This window comes from Solanum dulcamara, chromosome 4 (assembly GCF_947179165.1).
Source record: "Solanum dulcamara chromosome 4, daSolDulc1.2, whole genome shotgun sequence".
NCBI classification, from domain to species: Eukaryota; Viridiplantae; Streptophyta; class Magnoliopsida; order Solanales; family Solanaceae; genus Solanum; species Solanum dulcamara.
Genome location: NC_077240.1, coordinates 32,468,905 through 32,489,663, shown reverse-complemented (window position 1 = coordinate 32,489,663; position 20,759 = coordinate 32,468,905). Strand labels below are relative to the sequence as shown.

Below are 20,759 nucleotides of genomic sequence, written 5' to 3'. Positions count from 1 at the left end.
GAACACCTGAAGGTGTCAAGCCAGTAGGGCACAAATAGATTTTTGTGAGTAAACGAAATAAAAAGGGTGAAGTCGTAAAATATAAAGCACGACTTGTAGCCCAAGATTTTTCGCAAAGACCTGACATTGACTATATGGAAACATATTCTCCTATGGTGGATGCAATTACCTTCAGGTATCTAATGAATTTGGCAGTTCATGAAAAAGCTTGAAATGCACTTAATGGACATGGTCACTGCCTATTTATATGGCTCATTGGACCATGACATTTTTATAAAAATTCTCGAAGGATTCAAAGTGCCTAAAGCATACAAGGATTCTCGAGAAAATTGCTCAATAAAGCTTTAGAAATCTTTGTACGGGTTGAAAAAATTAGGGCGAATATGATATAATCGTCTTAGTGAATATTTGCTAAAAGAAGGATATAAAAATGATCCAATTTGCCCTTCTGTCTTTATGAGAAGGTCTGGATCTGAATTTGTCATAATAACAATATATGTTGATGATTTGTATATTATTGAAACTCCGGAAGAACTTTCAAAGACAGTAAAATATCTTAAAAAGGAGTTTGAAATGAAAGACCCTGGAAAGACAAATTTTTGTCTTGGTCTACAAATTGAACATTTTACAAATAAGATATTTTTCCATCAGTCAACATATACTGAAAATATTTTTAAAAAGTTTTATATGGATAAAGCAATCCATTGAGTACCCCAATGGTTGTGAGATCTCTTGATATTAATACAAATCCGTTTCGACCTCATGAAAATGATGAAGAACTTATTGGTGCTGAAATACCATACCTTAGTGCAATTTGTGCATTAATGTATCTTGCCAACAATTCTAGACCAGATATAGCTTTCTCAGTAAACTTGTTAGCAAGATTTAGTTCTTCCCGAACACGAAGACACTAGAATGAAATTAAGCATATATTCAGATACCTTCGAGGTACCATTGATATGGGATTGTTTTACTCAAATGATTCCACGTCACAATTGATCGGTTATGCAGATGCGGGATATTTATCTGATCCCCATAAAGGTCGGTCGCAGACAGGCTATTTATTTACATGTGGTGGTACAACTATATCATGGCGTTCAACAAAGCAAACTATAGTTGCTACTTCCTCAAATCATGCAGAGATAATAACCATTCATGAAGCAAGTCGAGAATGTTTTTGGTTAAGATCAATAACTCAACACATTCAAGAAATATGTGGCCTTTCTTTGACAAAAGACGCTCCAACAATATTGTATGAAGACAATGCTGCATGTATAGCTCAACTGAAGGGAGGATACATCAAAGGAGACAAAACAAAACATATCTCACCAAAATTCTTTTTCACTCATGATCTTCAAAAGAAGGGTGAAATAGATGTCCAACAAGTTCGTTCAAGTGACAATTTAGCAGATATGTTTATCAAGGCATTGCCGACTTCAACCTTTGAGAAAACGAGATACAAAATTGGAATGCGTCGTATTCGAGTTATTAAGTGATGTTTTCATCAGGGGGAGCAAAATACGCATTGTACTCTTTTTCTCTTAGCCAAAGTTTTATCCCACTGGATTTTTCTGATAAGGTTTTTAATGAGGCAGCACTCAAGGCGTATTACCAGATGTGTGTACTCTTTTTTCTTCACTAGGTTTTTTTCCACTGGGTTTTTTCTAGTAAGGTTTTAACGAGGCACAACATATATAGGAATTCAGAATAATTACTATGTATATTGTTTCTTGTAAAATTTTTAATGAAGCACATTACACATGGACATCCAAGTGGGAGTGTTTTGAAAGTTGACACTAGTTAGTGGATGTCCCACTAGGCTGCTTTTCAAATTGCCACCTTTTGTGGCTATAAATATAGCCAAGTCTTGAACGGAAATGAGATATAGAAAGAAGAAAACACTTACACACTGCTTTCTCAATTCTCTCAACTTTCTCTCCGTCTTTTGTTTTTCCTCTTATTCTCATTTTACTTTGCGAAGTTAATTTACTTTATAACAATTACTTATTTGTCAATATTTTAAAATTAATTATAAAAAGTTACTCTCCTATTTATTTGAGTATATTAAACTAATATTATTAGTACACACACATATTTATATTACCTTAAAAACATGAACTTTCAAATTACTATAATACCCCTAACTAAAAAGAGTCAATTTAGTATATATTCTCTCTTTCTCTCTGAATGTCCTTTTAATATCCTATTTATAAAATTAAAAAAAATGGGTCCGAAACCAACCAATCTGTTTGTTCATTAACAGTCACAAGCATTCATTCTTAGAATACTTTGTTAATTGCACAAGGGACTAGAATTAAGTGTGTTTCTGAAGAACTTTGCAACAACATTGTCGTTTTGGTTGATTACTTCACCATTTGAGAACACCCTTCATCACAAGGAGAACACCATGACAGACACATGGTCAGTTTTCCTTCACAACAACAACTATCATTTTTTGTGACTTTTTACAAAGCAGAGAAAGTTTTCACTATGTGATATTAGTGGATCTTATCTTTTACCGTATAACGAAAGAAATTTTGTATTAAATCAAGTGGTGTCACGTAAATTGAGATGCAAGGAGTATCTTTTTTTCTTCCAGATTTCATGTTCACTTTTTATTTCAGATCCATTTCGACTTGCATCTTCACACTGATCCCTATCTAACATAAAATTGTTGGTTTGACTGAGCAATAAGGATGACATAGTGATGATCTATAAAAACTATTTAAATAGATGGTTGGCGAGAGTGACTCCAAATTTCAAGTTTTATGCCTCAATATGTAGATAAACTTTTCGCAATTATTTTCTAATGTATAATTTATTTATTGATTAGGATGTTATGCTTAATGACCGGAATTCTTATAAAATTTAATTTTTATTTTACCATATTCTCACATTAATAAATATGTTTATCACTTTTTTGTAGTTGTGCTGAACATAATTTGTCCTTTGTGTGGTAAATAAATGTGTTTATGATTTAGTTTCATCGGGTTTTGATTAATTAGATTAAAATCAAAAGTAATTTTATTAATTTGTATTTAAGCTATTAAAATCAATCCAAATATTATATACAGTTATCGATTCTATTGTCGATTTTGGTTGATTTTTCTGAATATTTTAATTTTTATTGATTTATCTATGCTAAATAAAGAGTCTTACCAGTAGTTAGTAATATAATAAAAGCAATAATTAGCTAAAGAACAATCTAATGTATAGACAAACGAGTGATGCTATGTTTCTATTCCTGTTTTATTTGCTAGAAATAAGGTTATAATAGTCAAACAAGGCTTCTACGATGCAAGAATTAAGAATACTTTCAAACAAAAGTACACCTTCTGTCCGATTTTATGTGGTATTATTTAACTAAGCATGATATGATTTTTGAAACTTGTGATCTAAAATAATCCTTAGATAATTGGGTGGTCGTAAATCATTTTATTTTATTATGCGTAAAAGAGAAATTTTAAAGTTAACTATCTCTAATTATAGTAAGATGACATTCTTTTTGAAACATACCAAAAAAGAAAAGCTTTACTATTACTTTATTTTCTTGATTTTAATCTTTGACTTTTAGAATTGGATTTCAAGGTGTCAAACAAATGGAACTGAGGAAGTAGAAAAAAAACTTTGCATAAGTACTATATTAAGATGACTTTAAATGAATATCAAGACATTTGAAAAGCTAACTCAACAAACAAGCGATACAAGGAAAGGAAGTATACATGTTGCTTTTGTTGTCTTTCTCAATTATCACCAATGTATGTGTGGAGCTCTTTTTTGATACTAAAGATTTATAAAATGATAAGCTGACACTTTTGATTTTATTAATTGTAATATATATTATATTTGCCATTATAAATTGTAAAAAGAAAGGAGAAAGAAAGTATCAATTTTGTAGATATTATAACATTTGATAAGAGGACTGGCTATTACGTTCTCATCTTTATGGATTCTGTCTATGTATGATTTAATATTAATATTTTGACAAAATTAAATCAATCTAAAAAATGACATATAATATGGAGTTGAAATTCAATAAGAAAAAGTGTGCAAAGCTTGACAAATTTAGTAACCTAAATTCTTAGAGTCAATTTCGAAGATCTTAGAAACTAAATTTTCATGAATGAAATATTTAAGCATATTGTATATTATGCATTTTTGTTGATCGAATTCTCGAAGAGAGACAAAAGAACATACACTATATAATATCATTTATACGGAAGATTAATTAAATGTGTTTCATTACATGCTTACATCTCATAAAAATAATAAAAATATGTACTTAATTAAATTTTGAATGTTCGTCTTCATAGGTTTGGAAAAATTCCAATCATTTTGACCCCAAAAAATAAATCGTTTCTCGATGATTCACACATATCATTCATAGAAAATTATATTTTATTATTTCATGTGTTAGTATTTATTCAAAGCTTTATTGTTTATAATGACTCAATATATAGGTTCAACGCACGTGCCGAAAAACTAGTATATATATATATATATATAGCTATGATAAGCTACACTTTTAATTTTACAATGTATTTCGTTGAACTATTATCATTGCAATTTTTTTTTTTTGATTATTTACCTTGAACAAAAATCAAATACTCCATTTGTTTCAACTTATTTGTCCTAATTTTTTTTAGTCCATTCCATTTAAAAAATATCTCTTTTTTTAGCAACTTTTTAATTTCAATTTTCAACATGACATATTTAAGAGATAAAATTAAAAGTCATTTTAATATATTTGACATATGTTTAATTTAAAAGCAAAAGATTTACTTTTTTTTCTTAAATTTTGTGTCATATTAAAATAGGATAAATAACTTAAAACGTAGAGAGTAATAAATTGCTTACTATAAAATACAAACATGAACATACAAATTTACTGCATGATTAATCTATGCATTTCATACCTGCGTAATACACGGATATTATAAAAGTCCATAAGGACAAATATATTGATTCGCAATTCAGATATTTTATTTTTTTTATTTTTTTTTAATTTCAAATTTATATTAATTCAAAAAAGTGTATCTTTATATTCAAGTTAGAGCAGATTGAGGAAGAATATATAAAAATATGGTTCTTTTAAATAAATACTACGCATTAGAACTCTTACAGCATGGAACCTATAGTTCAATTTCGATACGAATTATCATTTTTTATAATTTTGTTAGTAAACTAGTCTGTGAATTTAATTTACTTATTTTTTTAATATTTATTTTTTAAACATATTGACAAATAAATAATAAATATTAGTTAGTTTTAATTTAAAATTTGACTACCTTTTACAAAATTCAAGAATGGGGTAAATGCTTCAATTGAATACAAACAAGCTTTTATTGTATTTTAAAAAACAATTGTTAAAAAAAATAATAATGTGACATGACATCTTGTTAGGAGAGAGGAGTATGTTTTGAGGAAAATTAAAAAGAATAGTTAAGTGATATTGTAGTCCTAAAAAAATAAAAATGATATTATAAAGCATATTCCCAAATATGAGTAATTATCTAAGGAATTTACTCCTCAATTTCTCTGCATCGCAATCCCATTCGCTCTTCTTCTTCAAGCCAAATTTTGTGCAAAGTGAGGGAAATTATGTGCTTTATTAGTGACGATGTTTGCGAGTCTCAGTGAGTAGTGATTACTGTGAATGTTATTCTCATCTATTTACTATACTAGAGATAAAAGTCGGTGTAAGTACGGGTTCAATATATATTATTTTATTTATCTCATTTTATGTGGATACGAATAGAATTAGAAGACTTAATCAAATTTCTATATAATTTTTAAATAGTAAAGTACTTCTAATATAATTTTTAAATAATATGTATTATTCACTTTGTCGCAATTTATGTGGCACATGAAAAATTTTGAGAGTCAACTAAATTTTCATATGCTTTTTAAATATTTTAAGTTGTTAAGTAGTACTTCATATGCAATTTCCCAATAATATATGCTCCCCTCTCTCTCGCGCACGTGGTACACATGAAAATTTGAAAGTTAATCAATTTTAATATGTCTTTTTTAAAAAATATTTTAAAATTGTTAATTAATTATTGTGATTTATAATACCCTTAACGTAATTTTCAAATAATATATGTTATTCCCATGTCTCAATTTATGCGGCACAATTGAAATTTCGAAAGTTAATCAAAATGTAATTTTTCAATAATATATGTTACTCCCTCTGTCCCAATTTATGTGACACGTGTGAAATTTGAGAGTTCATCAAATTTTTAATATGTTTTTCAAATATTTTAAGTTGTTAGTTATTGTGATATATAATACTCAATGTAATTACGTAATTTTTAAATAACATATTATAATACTATTTTTCGTAATTTTTAAATACATAACATAATATAAAGAAAAAGTAAGACAAATAAATTAATATAAAAAATATTAAGTATATACATAGAAGGAATTAAAGGAGAAGGGCAAATCGGTCAAATGACCGACAGACCTTAAGCTCCTCTATTCGCTTCTATAATACTCTTAATTAACGTAATTTTCAAATAATAAATGTTCCCCCCTCTCACGCGCACATGGCACATGCGAAAATTTGAGAGTTGATGAAATGTAATGTGTTTTTAAAATATTTTAAAGTTGTTAATTAATTATTATGATTTATAATATTCGTAACGTAATTTTCAAATAATATATATTATTTTTCTATCTCAATTTATGTGGCACAGTTAAAATTTCAAAAGTTAATCAAAATTTTAATATGTTTTTCAAATATTTTATGTTGTTAGTTATTGTGATATGTAGTAATGTTAAAGTAATTACATAATTTTTAAATAATATATTATAATACCCTTTTTTTGTAATTTTTAAATACATAACATACTATAAAGAAAAATAAATTAAGTAGATATAAATAGAAGGAATTAAATAAGGGGGTAAATTTTACCCTAAGCTCCTCTATTCTGATTTTATGAGATCAGGAGAGGCCTCTTCTCCCCCTGTTTGATGAAATTATTTTCACCTTCTTTTTCTTTGGTTAGTGAGAAGAAAATGAAATGAAGGTTCACAGCAGGTTCAACAGTTAAGAGCAAATCAACTTAATGCAAGCAATATATAATGAGGATGGTTCCCCACTAGACTCTTCCGCTGTTGCTTAGTAACAAATGTTCAACTCATTAACAGATCCTCTAATCTGGACTGGTTATCCAAAATATACAATCGTTCATCTCATGAGACATGATATGATTATACTCAAATCCCTTTTCTATAAAAGCCAAGACGCGAGACTCGGAAATCCTTACAGATGGAAACTACAACACAATACAAGGTGCAACAATGAAATTTTACAAGGGACGTCCGAAACCATATCCACCAAGTTACTCCATACAAAGAACACATAAGAAGCGAAGGTTAGATAGGTTCCCCACTTCTCCTGTACCATAAACTCTACAAACCCCATAACACACAGGATTAACATGTTGCCACAACGCAGCTACCATTTATCACACAGGATTAACATGTTGCCACAACACAGCTACCATTTATCCCCCAACCACAACTCTAGTCCCACATTGCACCATCAAGCTGATTTCCCTTTCATTTTAACAGTGTTTCCTTCGACCACAACAGCTGAAACATCTAAGTTTACAATGAACAAGAGTGAATTACCTTCAATGAGCAAACACAGAAAGTAGGACAGGACTCGTACTTCCAAGCTGAGTATGGAAAACCAAGAACTCAATGATTAAGTACCTCATGTTTCATCTTTCGTGTTTGCATCATGATGATCAACACCTATATTCCTACAAATCCTTGCAACGTATATTGTTGCATAAATCAATCATTTATCCCATCAAAACTACTACCCCTTGCATATGTCTTCTTTTTGTCTCTCCAATTTTCTCCCCATACTTTTGCTTCAGCAACTGCACGCTCCCTGTCTAGATCTCGATTCCTTGGGGTTTCTCTAGTTCTACCTGCACTGACAGGGCTATTCCTTTGAGAATCAGGACGTTCTGACTCATCCAAACCCCACTTACGACTGGATCCACCACTAGTTGCAATTTTCCTCAACTCCATCCCAGTATTGAAATCCCTAGCGGAATCTCTTTTCCTGGAATCAGGAGAATTCTTCTGGATGGAAGGAGAACCATGGTGAGCACTGCAATCTTCAGGGCTATCTACTCCATCAACTGAGTGCAGTCTATCCTCTCTGCTCCTTGGAGTGGATGAACCAACACGGTTACTTTGTGCACCAGCTGCATTAGGGTCATAAGTTTGAGAGGCTAAATATGTTAAAGCTGTCACAACATCCCCAATTAAAGGTCTAGTAGATGCTTGTTCTTGCAAGCACATTGCTGCCACAGCCAGTGCTTGATAAAGTCCTCGCATTGGGTAACGGCCTTGCAATAGTGGGTCCGCCATTTTCGGGAACTTCCTCCGATCCTTGAAAAGTGGTCGAGCCTGCAAACACATTTCTCAATGTATAAAAAATGGCGAAAAAGATATTCTGCCTTTTGAAGGTGTAAATATAAACTGAAGGAAAAACAGATCAAATGTCAAGGAAATTTAAGAAACAGAGGACGCACATCATAATGACCAAATACAATGGCAGAGAGGACATACCCAGGCAACAAGATTATGCTCCCCATGACTCCTTGTGTTATCAATTGCTTTGCGGCCTGTAATCAGCTCAAGGAAGACAACCCCAAAACTGTACACATCAGATTTCAATGTGAGTTGACCTGTCATTGCATATTCAGGAGCACAGTAACCATATGTGCCCATCACACGTGTAGACACATGAGTCTTGTCACCAACAGGGCCCAGTTTAGCAAGCCCAAAATCTGATAATTTAGGGTGATATCCTTCATCAAGAAGTATGTTGGAAGATTTTAAGTCTCGGTATATTACAGGAGGGTTGGCTTTGTCATGCAGATATTCTAAACCCTTAGCTGCACCAGCTGCAATCTTCATCCTTGTATTCCAGTCCAATGGTTCTTTATCAGGTGGAAGATCTGCATACATACTCCAAAAGAGATGGATTAGGTCCCACTGCATAATCTGCATTGTTTCTATTACAGAAGTATCAACACAACACAAAACAATCAACATTACAGATCAATTCAGCTTTAGACAATGGAAAGCTTCATTTAATTGTACCAGAATAATGCAAAGAGAAACTTATCAAATGGAGGGACGGAAGTACTAATTAAGAGCATTCCGTCGAGCATCTCTACGTACTTTATGTCATTACTTTACGCACCATCTATTGTTGCAAGCAAATTGGAAAGGCTCTAAGGGGTCGTTTGGTAGAGTGTATTCAAAAAAATAATGCATTCATTAGCTGTGTATAAATAGTACCTTGTTTGGTACATTTTTTCAACCTATGCATAACTAAATGCTTGTATTAGTTATACAATATTGTGTATTGAGGTGTGTATTACTAATACATGGAAATCCATGGTATTAGTAATGCAAGAGGTTTTATTGCATGCATTAGCATGGTTAAAGACCCATTGCCCCTGAAAACCTTTTTTACATTTTTCTACCATAATTGTTGAGGGTATCTTTGTAAATAAATGTTTTTATGCAATGCATGCTATTTTTAATACACCAAACCAAACAATGCATAAGAAATAGTCTATGTATAATTAATACAAGCATTACTAATGCAAACTACTAATACACTCTATTCTGAATGGGAGGGGGTGGGAAGTGGTTTGTTAATCATTTATTCCCTTTCTCTCTCAGTAATACAATCAACAACTCCAGCCAGCCCATGTTCATTACATTCTTTCTCTCTTGCACATATATGGTAGATCCATAGACCTTGACCTCCAGCCCTAGCTTGTCTGAACTGCTTACTGCAACCTCAATCATATCCTCCATGTCCTTTTCATTATTCTACTGTTCCTTGGTCTCAGACCATCGAGATATAAATAGAAGTGGTGTAAAAGACTTGCTAATGGAAGTAGGCTCCCATCATTTGGCAAAGGCTTTGCTGAACATTTGCACGAGTTCCTTGGCTCTCTCCTGTCTCCAAAACCCACAACATTGGGAGATAATTTTGCACGCTTTGTTTAGGTTCCCAAGTGAATTTCCAGCAACGGTAGCAGATGCATTCTCAAGCATGAGTACCCAAAATGTCTCAGAACGATTGTGATATCATTCGCTTGAACGATCCCACACTAAAGCAGGAAAATGCGGGCCAAAGGTCGTTAAGGTCCCTTAATAGGTATTAGAAGGCAGAGTCAGATCTTATATGTATCTACATATGTAAATTCAGTTTTTCAAATGATTAACAGGACACTAGTTATCAAAATTTAACTTCTTTAGAAAATAATATACAATTTATCAATTGCTCCAACAAGAGCTCCTACTAACCACACAATTGTAAAAAGATCATGGGATTCACTGTTAATAGGATGATTTAGTTCAAATAACTTCAGAAATGCAATACCCTTCAATGTGAGGGCAATGTCAACTGGAACAACTATATACAACAGATAATTGCTGAATACAATTACAATGATGAATACTATGCTGGTGCCAGTCATTGTCATGCTAATGCCTGTTACTATAGAAGGCAGATGCCAAATAGAACTATGTTTATTTCATTAACTTGCAATATAATTTCCACGACAGCAAGAACAACCTCTTCAACCAAAAGAAATATTCCCTCCCACAGTAAAGACTAATCACTGCTCATAGATGTTTAACGTCATACAATTATTGATAGTCACCTAAGCAATGTCTTAGATATACAACCATTCCAGTAACCAACCATAATCGAACAGTGATGCAATAGCCAACACTTGTTGCGTCTACATCAGTAATTCCTGTAACACTCTAATGTTGCTCGAATTAGATTGCAACATCTACCATATTTCTGAGTAGATTATTCCACTGTCACCAGCTTTATCCATTTTAGAACTCCTTCATGAGAACTATGGGCTAACAGATGGGTGAAATATGCCCAATTAGAAGCTAGTGGTACAAGAGGGGGAATTCTCATTCTATGGGATGGTAGAGTCTGGGAGGGGGAGGTATGTGAGGTAGGGGCCTATTGTTTTACTTGCAAATTCATGGGGAAAACAATGGATTTCAGTTGGCACATGTCTGGAGTGTATGCGCCAAACAACAGAGAAGAGAGAGAATAGGTCTGGTGGGAACTAACATCAGTGAGAGGGCTTTTCTCAGGCCCATGGGTGGTGGGGGCTGATTTCAACAGTCACATTTCCTTCAGAGAAAAGAAACTGTACCAGATTCAATAAGGCTATGTTAGACTTCTCAGATTTTATTGTTTGAAGATATGGAGCTAGCAGATCCTCAGTTAGCAGGAGACAAATTCACTTGGAATAGAGGGGAAAGACATGATTCTGCAGCAAGACTTGATAGGTTTTTGATATCAGAAGAATGGGAGGCTTCCTTCAGAAACATCAAACAATCAACTATGCATAGGGTTATTTCTGATCACTGTCCATTGATTTTAGAATGCGGGAACTGGGAAAGATCAAACTCTTATTTTAAGTTTGAGAACTGGTGGTTACAAACTGAAAACTTCAAGGAGATGGTCAAAAACTGGTGGGACTCACTCCATGTTAGGGGAATGCCTGATTTTATCTTAGCAAGTAAACTGAGATAGTTGAAAGGTAAACTCAAAGAGTGGAGTAAAACAAGACAAGGAAATTTAGGACTGCAAAAACAACGCATCCAAAATCAATTGGCTGAATTCAATGGGATCCAAGACAAAAGACAATTGACAGATGATGAGACATATTTGCAAGCAGTCCTCGCAGTTGAATTTGAAGAAAATGCAAAGAGGGAAGAAATTGCTTGGAGACAAAGGTCTAGGGCTTTGTGGCTAAAAGAGGGGGACAGAAACACTAAGTTTTTCCATAGAATTGCGAACTGCCATAAGAGGTACAATAACATTGACAAGTTGTCTGTCAATGGAGAATGCACTGGGGAACCACCAGTGATCAAAGAAGAAATCATTAAATTCTATCAGAACTTATATGCTGAAACAGATAGATGGAGACCACAATTCAATGCCAGATCTGGTACTATGGTGAACGAGATGGATAACATCATGCTACAAGAACAGTTCAGTGAAAAGGAAATAAAAGACTGTGTAATGGCATGCGCGAGGGATAAAGCACCTGGCCCTGACGGTTACACCATGGCGTTCTTCATAGCCTGTTGGGATGTGGTCAGTAAAGAAGTAGTTGCAGTAGTGCAGAGCTTCCATGCTCAGAGCTTTTTTGAAAAAAGTTTCAATGCGACCTTCATAGCACTGATTCCAAAAAAGATAGGGGCAAAGGAGTTGGAGGACTTCGGGCCTATAAGCCTAATAGAAAGCATTTACAAGATCCTATCAACAGTTCTGACTGAAAGGCTCAAGAAAGTAATCTCCAAGCTGGTGGATGCTCAGCAATTGGCCTTTATAAAAGGCAGACAGATTATGGATGCAATTTTTGATTGCAAATGAGTGTGTGGATGTCAGAAAGATCAGCAAGGTCCCAGGTATCACATGTAAGTTAGATATTGAAAAAGCCTACGACCACCTTCACTGGGGATTCCTCTGGAAGACTTTGGAGAATATAGGTTTTGGTGAAAAATGGATGAAATTCTGCATCTCGACTGTTAAGTTTACCATTCTGATAAATGGATCTCCTCCGGGATTCTTCCCATCTTAGAGAGGATTGAGACAAGGGGACCGGTCCCCTTTTCTCTTTGTCCTGGCAATGGAAGGACTAAATGACATGCTCAGGATAGTTCAAATGAAAGGATGGATAAGAGGATTCAATGACAACATGAATGATAAACAGGGCTTGGCCATATCACATTTACAATATGTTGATGACACCCTGATTTTTTGTGATGCAGAGAGCTCTCAACTAAAGTATTTAAGAATTGTCTTGATATTGTTTGAAGCCATCTCAGGATTACACATTAACTGGGGAAAGGCTTCATTTAACCAGTTAATAAGGTGTCCAACATAAATGTGTTGAAAAATATTCTGGGGGGGGGGGGGGGGAGGGATAGGAGAACTCCCCACGATGTACCTTGGTATGCCTTCGGGGGATAAGAGCAAGTCAAAAGGCATATGGAACAATGTTCTGGAGAAATATGAGAAGAAGCTAGTGAATTGGAAAAGCAAATATTTGTCCTTAGGAGTGTTATCAAAAGCGAAAAGCACAAAAAAGCTCTAAGGTCCATTGGAGCTTTAAGTGCAGAGCGCAAATAAAGTGTGGGCTTTAATGAAAAAAGGCGCAAAGGGAGAAAAAGATACAAATATATACGTTTAGTCCAAGACCAATAATTATAAACAAGAATGACAAATATATGACCAAAGAAATTGAAAACAATATATGATAAAGTGAAATATCAATTGTTTAGTGTAACTTCTTCAAAAGAGGCTAATTGGCAAGGAAAAGTTTGTCTTATAACCTTGATGACCACACTGAAGCACACATAAAGCGACGCGAAGCTCTAAACATGTTTTAAGCCTCGCTTCAGAGCTTAAGCGCTCTTAAAGCGCGCCTTTGATAACACTGGTCCTTAGGTGGAAGAGTTACACTCATCAACAGTGCATTGGATGCCATGCCTACATACATGATGTCAATTTTCCCAATGCCTACAAATGTGATTGACAGAATGGATGCCATTAGGAGAAATTTTTTGTGGCAAGGGAACTGTGATCCTAATGATCACAAATTTCATCTTGTAAAGTGGGATCTAGTCATTCAAGCAAAAAAGAAGGGGGTCTAGGGATAAGGAATCTAAAGCTGCAGAATCAGAGCCTTCTGATGAAATGGCTATGGAGATTTGCATCACAGGAACAAGCATTGTGGAAGGAGACAATTAAGGGTAGGTTTGGAATGGAGAACAAATGGACTACCTACATGCCCACACAACCTTATGGGACTGGAGTATGAAGGTCTATCAGAAGTCAGTGGATCAATTTTGCTAACAGCTGTAAAATAAAGGTAGGAAATGGGGGAAAACACTATTTTGAAGAACAAGTATCATGACCTGTTCAATCTGAGCCTTCAAAAGGTATCCACATCAGTGTTATCAAAGGCGAAAAGGGCAAAAAAGCTCTAAGGTCCATTGGGGCTTTAAGCGTCGAGCACAAATAAAGTATGCGCTTTAATGAAAAAAGGCGCAAAGGAAGAAAAAGATACAAATATATATGTTTAGTCCAAGACCAATAATTGTAAGCATGAATATCAAATATATGACCAAGAAATTGAAAAAAAAAAGTATAAGAGAAGGAAGGTTGTCCTTGTTTGCATCTAGTGGACAATATGGAAGGAAAGGAATCAAAGATATTTTGAAAACAAGAGCACCCCTTTCCAAAGTTTGAAGTTGAATTGTCTTATAACCTTTTATTTTTGGTGTAACTATGTCCTCCCCAAAAAGGTGGAGGATATTACTCACTTTCTAGATAGATTAGGAGGAATATAGGTGATAGATCTCTTTGGTTTTGCTTAATGTAAACCCCTGATGTAATTACTACTAAAATACACTATGGGTGTATTTTGTCTATAAAATGTTAACTTTCTCAAAAAAAAATTGAAAAAAAAAGTATGATAAAGTGAAATATCAATTGTTTAGTGTCACTTCTTCAAAAGAGGCTCATTGGCAAGGAAAAGTTTGCCTTAGAACCTTGATGACCACACTGAAGCGCACATAAAGCGAGGCGAAGCGCTCAATACGTTTTGAGCCTCGCTTTAGGGCTTAAGTGCACCTTTGACAACACTGATCCACAATCAGAGAAATGAGAGACAATCAGGGGTGGGATCTCAAGTTTAGGAGACACTTGATTGACTGGGAAATTAACAAAGTGGCTGAACTACTCAATACTCTGGAGCAATACAAAGATTTAAACTCCAATGAGGACACTCTATTTTGGCTACCAGACAAGCAAGGCAGATTTTCAGTTGGTTCAGCTTAGAGATCACAGAGATCAGTCTCACAGTGTGGTGGCTGGCCTTGGAAGATGATCCGGAAAGTCAAGTACTCTTCAAGGTAGCATGCTTCACTTGGCTACTAGCCAAACAAGCCACACACCCAGGACAACCTTATGAAAAGAGGTTTTCAAATTTGCTCTAGGTGCTCTTTTTGTGAATGTGAGATTGAGACAATAAACCATCTCTTTCTACATTGTAGAGAGACTATGAAGTTATGGCAGATTTTCATTAATTTAAGAGGCATAAGCTGGACTATGCCAAGGAGCATCAAAGAGGCTCTAGCGAGATGGAAGATTGTCCCAGTATGCATTTGGTGGACAATATGGATGGAAGGGAACCAGAGGTGCTTTGAAAACAAGAGATGCTCTCTGCAGAAACTGAAGATGAACTGTCTAGTCCTTTTTTTGTGTAAACACGAATATCCTCAAGAAGAAGAGGATATTCCAAGTATTCTAGATTATTTATGAAGCACTAGTAGGGTCCCTCTCCCTCTGTAATTTTGTTGTAAGTATTACTGGAATACTTTTGGAGTATTCCTTTGTTCATATTACAAGTTACCTTTTTCAAAAAAAAAAAACTCCATCATTGGAATGTCCATGAATAAATAGAAGACCCAAAAGGCAAGAGTGGGGCTGCCACAAAACCAATAATATCAAAAGAATAGGTAAAACAAAAAAAAGCACCAATGTAACACAAATCAGCAAGCAGTGTCTCATCTAATTTCTTATGTTGAAGAATGTTCCAATTGTTTTGATTTGGTCACTTAATCTTGGAAAAGCTCCATTAGAATATTCAGACCATGCTTAGTCCATTCATCATTCAGCTAAGTTAGAACTTGTTAGTAGTGTTACTCAAAGCTATATTCAGATATAAGACTTTCATAAGCGCTCTGTACATTAACTGTAATAGTCTAACCCATTCCAATTTCCAAGGCATCATGTATTCATTTGAACCCTCCCTCTCTCTTTAAACATTGCTATAGGGAGAAGAGGAGCTTTGGTGGATAGTAAAAGTTGTCTCACAGGTTCAAGCCATGAAAACAACCTCTTGCAAAATGCAAGTTAAGGCTGCATGTTATAGACGCAATGAGGTCTGACCTCTCCAGGACCCCACGAATAGAGGGTTTTTAGTACTGTTGAGTCCCACATCAGTGGGATGAGGAAAATTGGGACTCTAAATATGGTCTTGGAAATCCTACCTTCATGAGCGAGCTTTTGGGTTGAGTTAGGTCCAAGGTCTATTTAACAAGTACATTTGGCTACCCTTTTCTTATAAGGAAAAGGGGCAAGGTTCTAGTGAGTGAATAGCTATTCAAGATGAACCAAATTATAACTGCATTGTAAAAATCACTATATAAATTGCAGTAAATGGTCTAACCATGTAAATGATCCTCTAAAGAACCCAATGGCATAAACTCATAAACAAGGAGGCGTTGGTCCCCGTCTGCACAATAACCAATCAGATTGACGAGATTTGGATGATGTAGTAGGCTAAGCATCAGAACCTCCACCAGAAACTCCCTATTCCCTTGAAGACCATTGCGGTCAAGCTGTTTAACAGCAACCACCTGCAAAGAGACCATTCCGACACAACCATGAGTGAAATTGCAAGTCAGTGTGCAATTGAAGATTCTGACATTTAAATTTTTCTTTCCTAAGCTTAACATATATCTCTCTAAATAGTTATCCTATGCTAATATTTGCTAAACCTAACCTAAAGTTGGCTAATGATTTACTTCTGCATTACAGAATTACATTGTTATAATGTAACACCTACCTGTCCGGTGCTTTCCAGCCGACCTTTGTAAACACGTCCAAATCCACCTTCTCCAAGCAAACACTCAGGCCTAAAATTCTTCGTTGCAGCAGCAAGCTCACGAAATGTGAATGTCTGCGCAGCAATATGTGCTGTTGGTCCATCTTTTGGAATGGCTGGGTCTTTCTTAGGATCATGACTTCCACGAGACTTTGATTTATCTATATATAAGAAACAAACATCAAGTGAATACCAATAAAGAAGAAAAAGAAACAAGTCAACTTGCAAAATGATCCATTGACATTTTTAACTGCAATAAGAGCATTTCTTTTATAAGTTACAGCAGTACGAGCATTACACTGCATTAATCATGATGGTTCAAGCTTTTAGGCTCTACTGTGTTATGAGAATCCAAATTCCCAAACAAATTCATTGGAATATGCCAATCCTTTTGAAATTCATTTCACAGCATTCTTATTGACACATTACTAGCCTGTTCAGGTAGTAGACATATTCCTCGTTGTTGATAAGAGGTAGACCGTAAAGAATCTGTCACACCATGGCTTAAAATTGAACTTCTTCTCCTTGCATGTGAAGTTAACACAAGTTTCATTTTTCCATCTACTTGAAAGCCCTCTCCCCACCCCCCCTTCTTCTTACACACACACAACTACAACAACATAGCCAGTGTAATCACACAAGTGAAGTCTGGGGAGGGAGGATCTACGCAGGCCTTACCACTTCCTTTGTTGAGGAAGACATGCGGTTTCTTATAGACCCTAAAAAGAAAGCAAAAATGTCTACTTTTGCAGTCAAAATGTGTCTATTAGAGTCTATTTTTCTTATAGTATACAATATTTCTGACTAATTCAAACAATTAAATAGGGAAAACAAAATTTTAAAACAATTAGAACAAGTGACAGATCTCTCAAATATACATCAGCATTACTGAAGAATAAACAAGAAAAAAAAACATATAAAAAGTACCAAATTCATTTCATGAAAGAACCCACCAAATCTGTAACAACCCCTCGCTAAAACACCACAAAAACTCAGATCAAGTCTATAACAGAAAAACCCCACTCAAATAGGACTAAAATTCTACTTAAACCAAAGCAAAGAACAGAAAAAATAGAGTTCACACACACCTGAATTAACTTTGGTTAAATGGATAGATTGAGCAGAAGAAGCATCCTTGAAAGACTCTTTTTTTACCAAATTGTTTCCAGTTTCCTTGTTTGATGATCCAAAACAAGGAAAACACCCACCCATATCAAATCCACACAAATCTACACAAAACCCTAAAGAACCCACTTCACAAAATTCTATAACAAAAATCAAGCTTTGTACTTGTTGCCTTCACCATTACACCAGAATTTTCCAGTAAATATTCTTCATCCATGAGCCACTCATCAGTGACCCAAATGAGCTCAACAACAACAAAGATCAACACCTTCCAATTTCAGACAAAGTAGATCAACAAATCCAAGAAAATTGATGGTTAAAGAAAAGCAGAAACAAAAGCAAAATCTTTGGCTTTTATTATTATAAAATAAAATAAATAATAAAAATTGGATTTTATGGTGTTAAATATATATATATATAAGGAAATAAAAATTAATTTATTGTGAGGGTAAAAACAAACAAAAATTGATTAGGTGAATCTTTATCTTGTTTAAAATGATCTTCTTGGAATTGTAATCCTATTCACCCAAGGGCATAAGTAGGATAATGGATGAAATTTAGGGACAAAAAGTGAAATATAAATTACTTATTTTATATTTATGTATAGAGTTAATTGCTTTTGTTAGGTAAGAAAAAGTTGACGTAACTTTTGGAAATACTTTATTTAATATTTTATCTTTTTGTCTTTGTTGTTGTATTTCCTATACTTTCTTTCCTCTTTTATATACCAAACTCTATGCATGTTCTTTTAAAGATATTGAGAAAATAAAGAAACAAAATACATAAAGAACTAAACTAGACCATAGTTTTTAAGAAGATAATTTAAGTTTGTGGATCTTATTACCCACTTAAATTTGTTCATAGGGGCATTAATACCACTTTTATCGCCCATTTAGCATGAACATTGTTTACAAGATTATTTATTTTATTTCAAAAATGAAAGAAGGATCAAATATATTTTTAACCTTCTAAAAAAGATTAATTTTATAATTCATTATATTTTTGGCTCGAAATATCATCATTATTATATTTTTTATACAAACTGCTCTCTCACTGTTAAAATAGCTCAAAAATATTCGTCTTATTAACGATTGCTCTAAAAAAAAAGATCAAATCTTTTTCTTGCCCTTATTAATTTAATTATTTATTTATTTGGTGGGGGTGGGGGTGGGAGGATGTGTGAAACATATAAGAAAATAATATTCGTCTTATTAACGGTTGCTCCAAAAAAAAAAGACCAAAATTTTCTCTTGCCCTTGTTAATTTAATTATTTATTTATTTGGTGTGGGGTGGGGGATGTGTGAAACATATAAGAAAATAATATTCTGTCTTATTAACAGTTGCTCCAAAAAATAAAAGACCAAATCTTTCCCTTGCTCTTGTTAATTTAATTATTTATTTATTTGGTGTGGGGGGTGGGGGGGATGTGGAAAACATATAAGAAAATAATAGTATAAGCACTTCTCATTATAACAAAATAAAAATAATTACATAACCATTTTTTTCCTTCCAGATTCTTATACATTAGGTATGAGTTTTTATTTCTAAACATAATAAAATATCATGTACCTTTTCTTACATAAAAATATTCAAAATTTATTGACTATATTTATTATAACGGATTCATTGTACAAATTCTGAGAGTGCTATGATAAAAAAAATAATTAAATTATAACTTGGTACCTTACATTACTTCTCGGAAGTCATCTCAAGTTTCAGGCCATATAATAGTGTTGAAAGGAAACAATAGAATAAATATTTAGTTAAAAGATTAATGCACATAATTAAGCTTTCTATAAAATATTAAATTGACATTATATAAAATTGTCATTTAAAATAGTCAAACTAATCTCATAATTTTCAATATAAGTTCTTGATCTAGTCTTTACAATTAAGAGTACTTATCCCAAACTTTAATTGGAGGATTAAACTATCCTACATTAAATAGTTTAGGGACAAAATTAATTTATTTTTTTTTGTCTTAGAGGAGCCCTTAAGTATTTTGAATTATTTTATTAGTTGAAGGATGCTTTTAACCAAAAATATAACGACGAGTATATTTTTGAGCCAAAAACATAACAAAGGATAAAATTAATCCAATTTAAATAATTTAAAAATATATTTGACCTTTTTTTTTTATGAACAATATTTCTTTCTCTTTTTCACTTTCCATTTCTTTTCCTTTTCTTCCTCTCCAATTCAATCATTTTCTCCGCTATTTTCACCACCTTCATTTCCACAATCACCACTATAAGCATCTCTCTATTAATGCTAACCATATACCACTAATTTTAATCCCTATTTTAAAAAAATCAAAAGTAGATAAATTTAGCTTGGAAGTATAGAATAGAATTGTCGGCGGTTAACACCATCGAATAGGACGATGAGTAACTTGGCTACAACAAGTAGCCATATCTTTTCTAAATTTTAAGAAAATTTATCGAAATAAGGAAATAGTCTTAACATATCTTTTCCTGACAATTTCACGCTGTAAACTTATTTCTGTCCGCACCCCCACGATATTACAATATGGGGTAAGCTCAATCAAGAAACAAGAATAAGAATTACTATGACAACTCGATAATCAGTACAAATTTTTACCATAAATTACTATTCGATGTCTAAGGTAGCTATAGGCCTATAAAAGATGGTCCTTATTTCGCTACACACGGCCAAAATACAACCACATACTCAATATAAAGTTAAACCCTTGCCGCCACAATTCCTATGGAGCCACGCCCCACAATCCACAGAGAAAATTATATCAAATTGATGAGCTAGTGACATAGAGCAACTTTTATTAAGCTTTTGAGCTACAACACCAACATCCATGGAGAATGTTTGGTTTTATTTTTGATTTATAT

At 33.6% G+C, this 20,759-nt stretch overlaps 1 protein-coding gene across 1 annotated transcript; it reads right to left on the bottom strand.

Annotated features, from left to right (window-relative positions):
• Positions 1-7,126: 7,126 nt before the first annotated feature.
• LOC129887269 (serine/threonine-protein kinase PBL27) lies at positions 7,127-18,263 on the bottom strand. The gene is made up of 5 exons (XM_055962301.1): positions 17,858-18,263; positions 16,731-16,930; positions 16,332-16,521; positions 8,599-8,990; positions 7,127-8,436 (listed from the first exon to the last, which is right to left on the bottom strand). The coding sequence occupies exons 1-5, from the start codon at positions 17,979-17,981 to the stop codon at positions 7,810-7,812; spliced, it is 1,533 nt and encodes a 510-aa protein (XP_055818276.1). The 5' UTR covers positions 17,982-18,263; the 3' UTR covers positions 7,127-7,809.
• Positions 18,264-20,759: the final 2,496 nt, after the last annotated feature.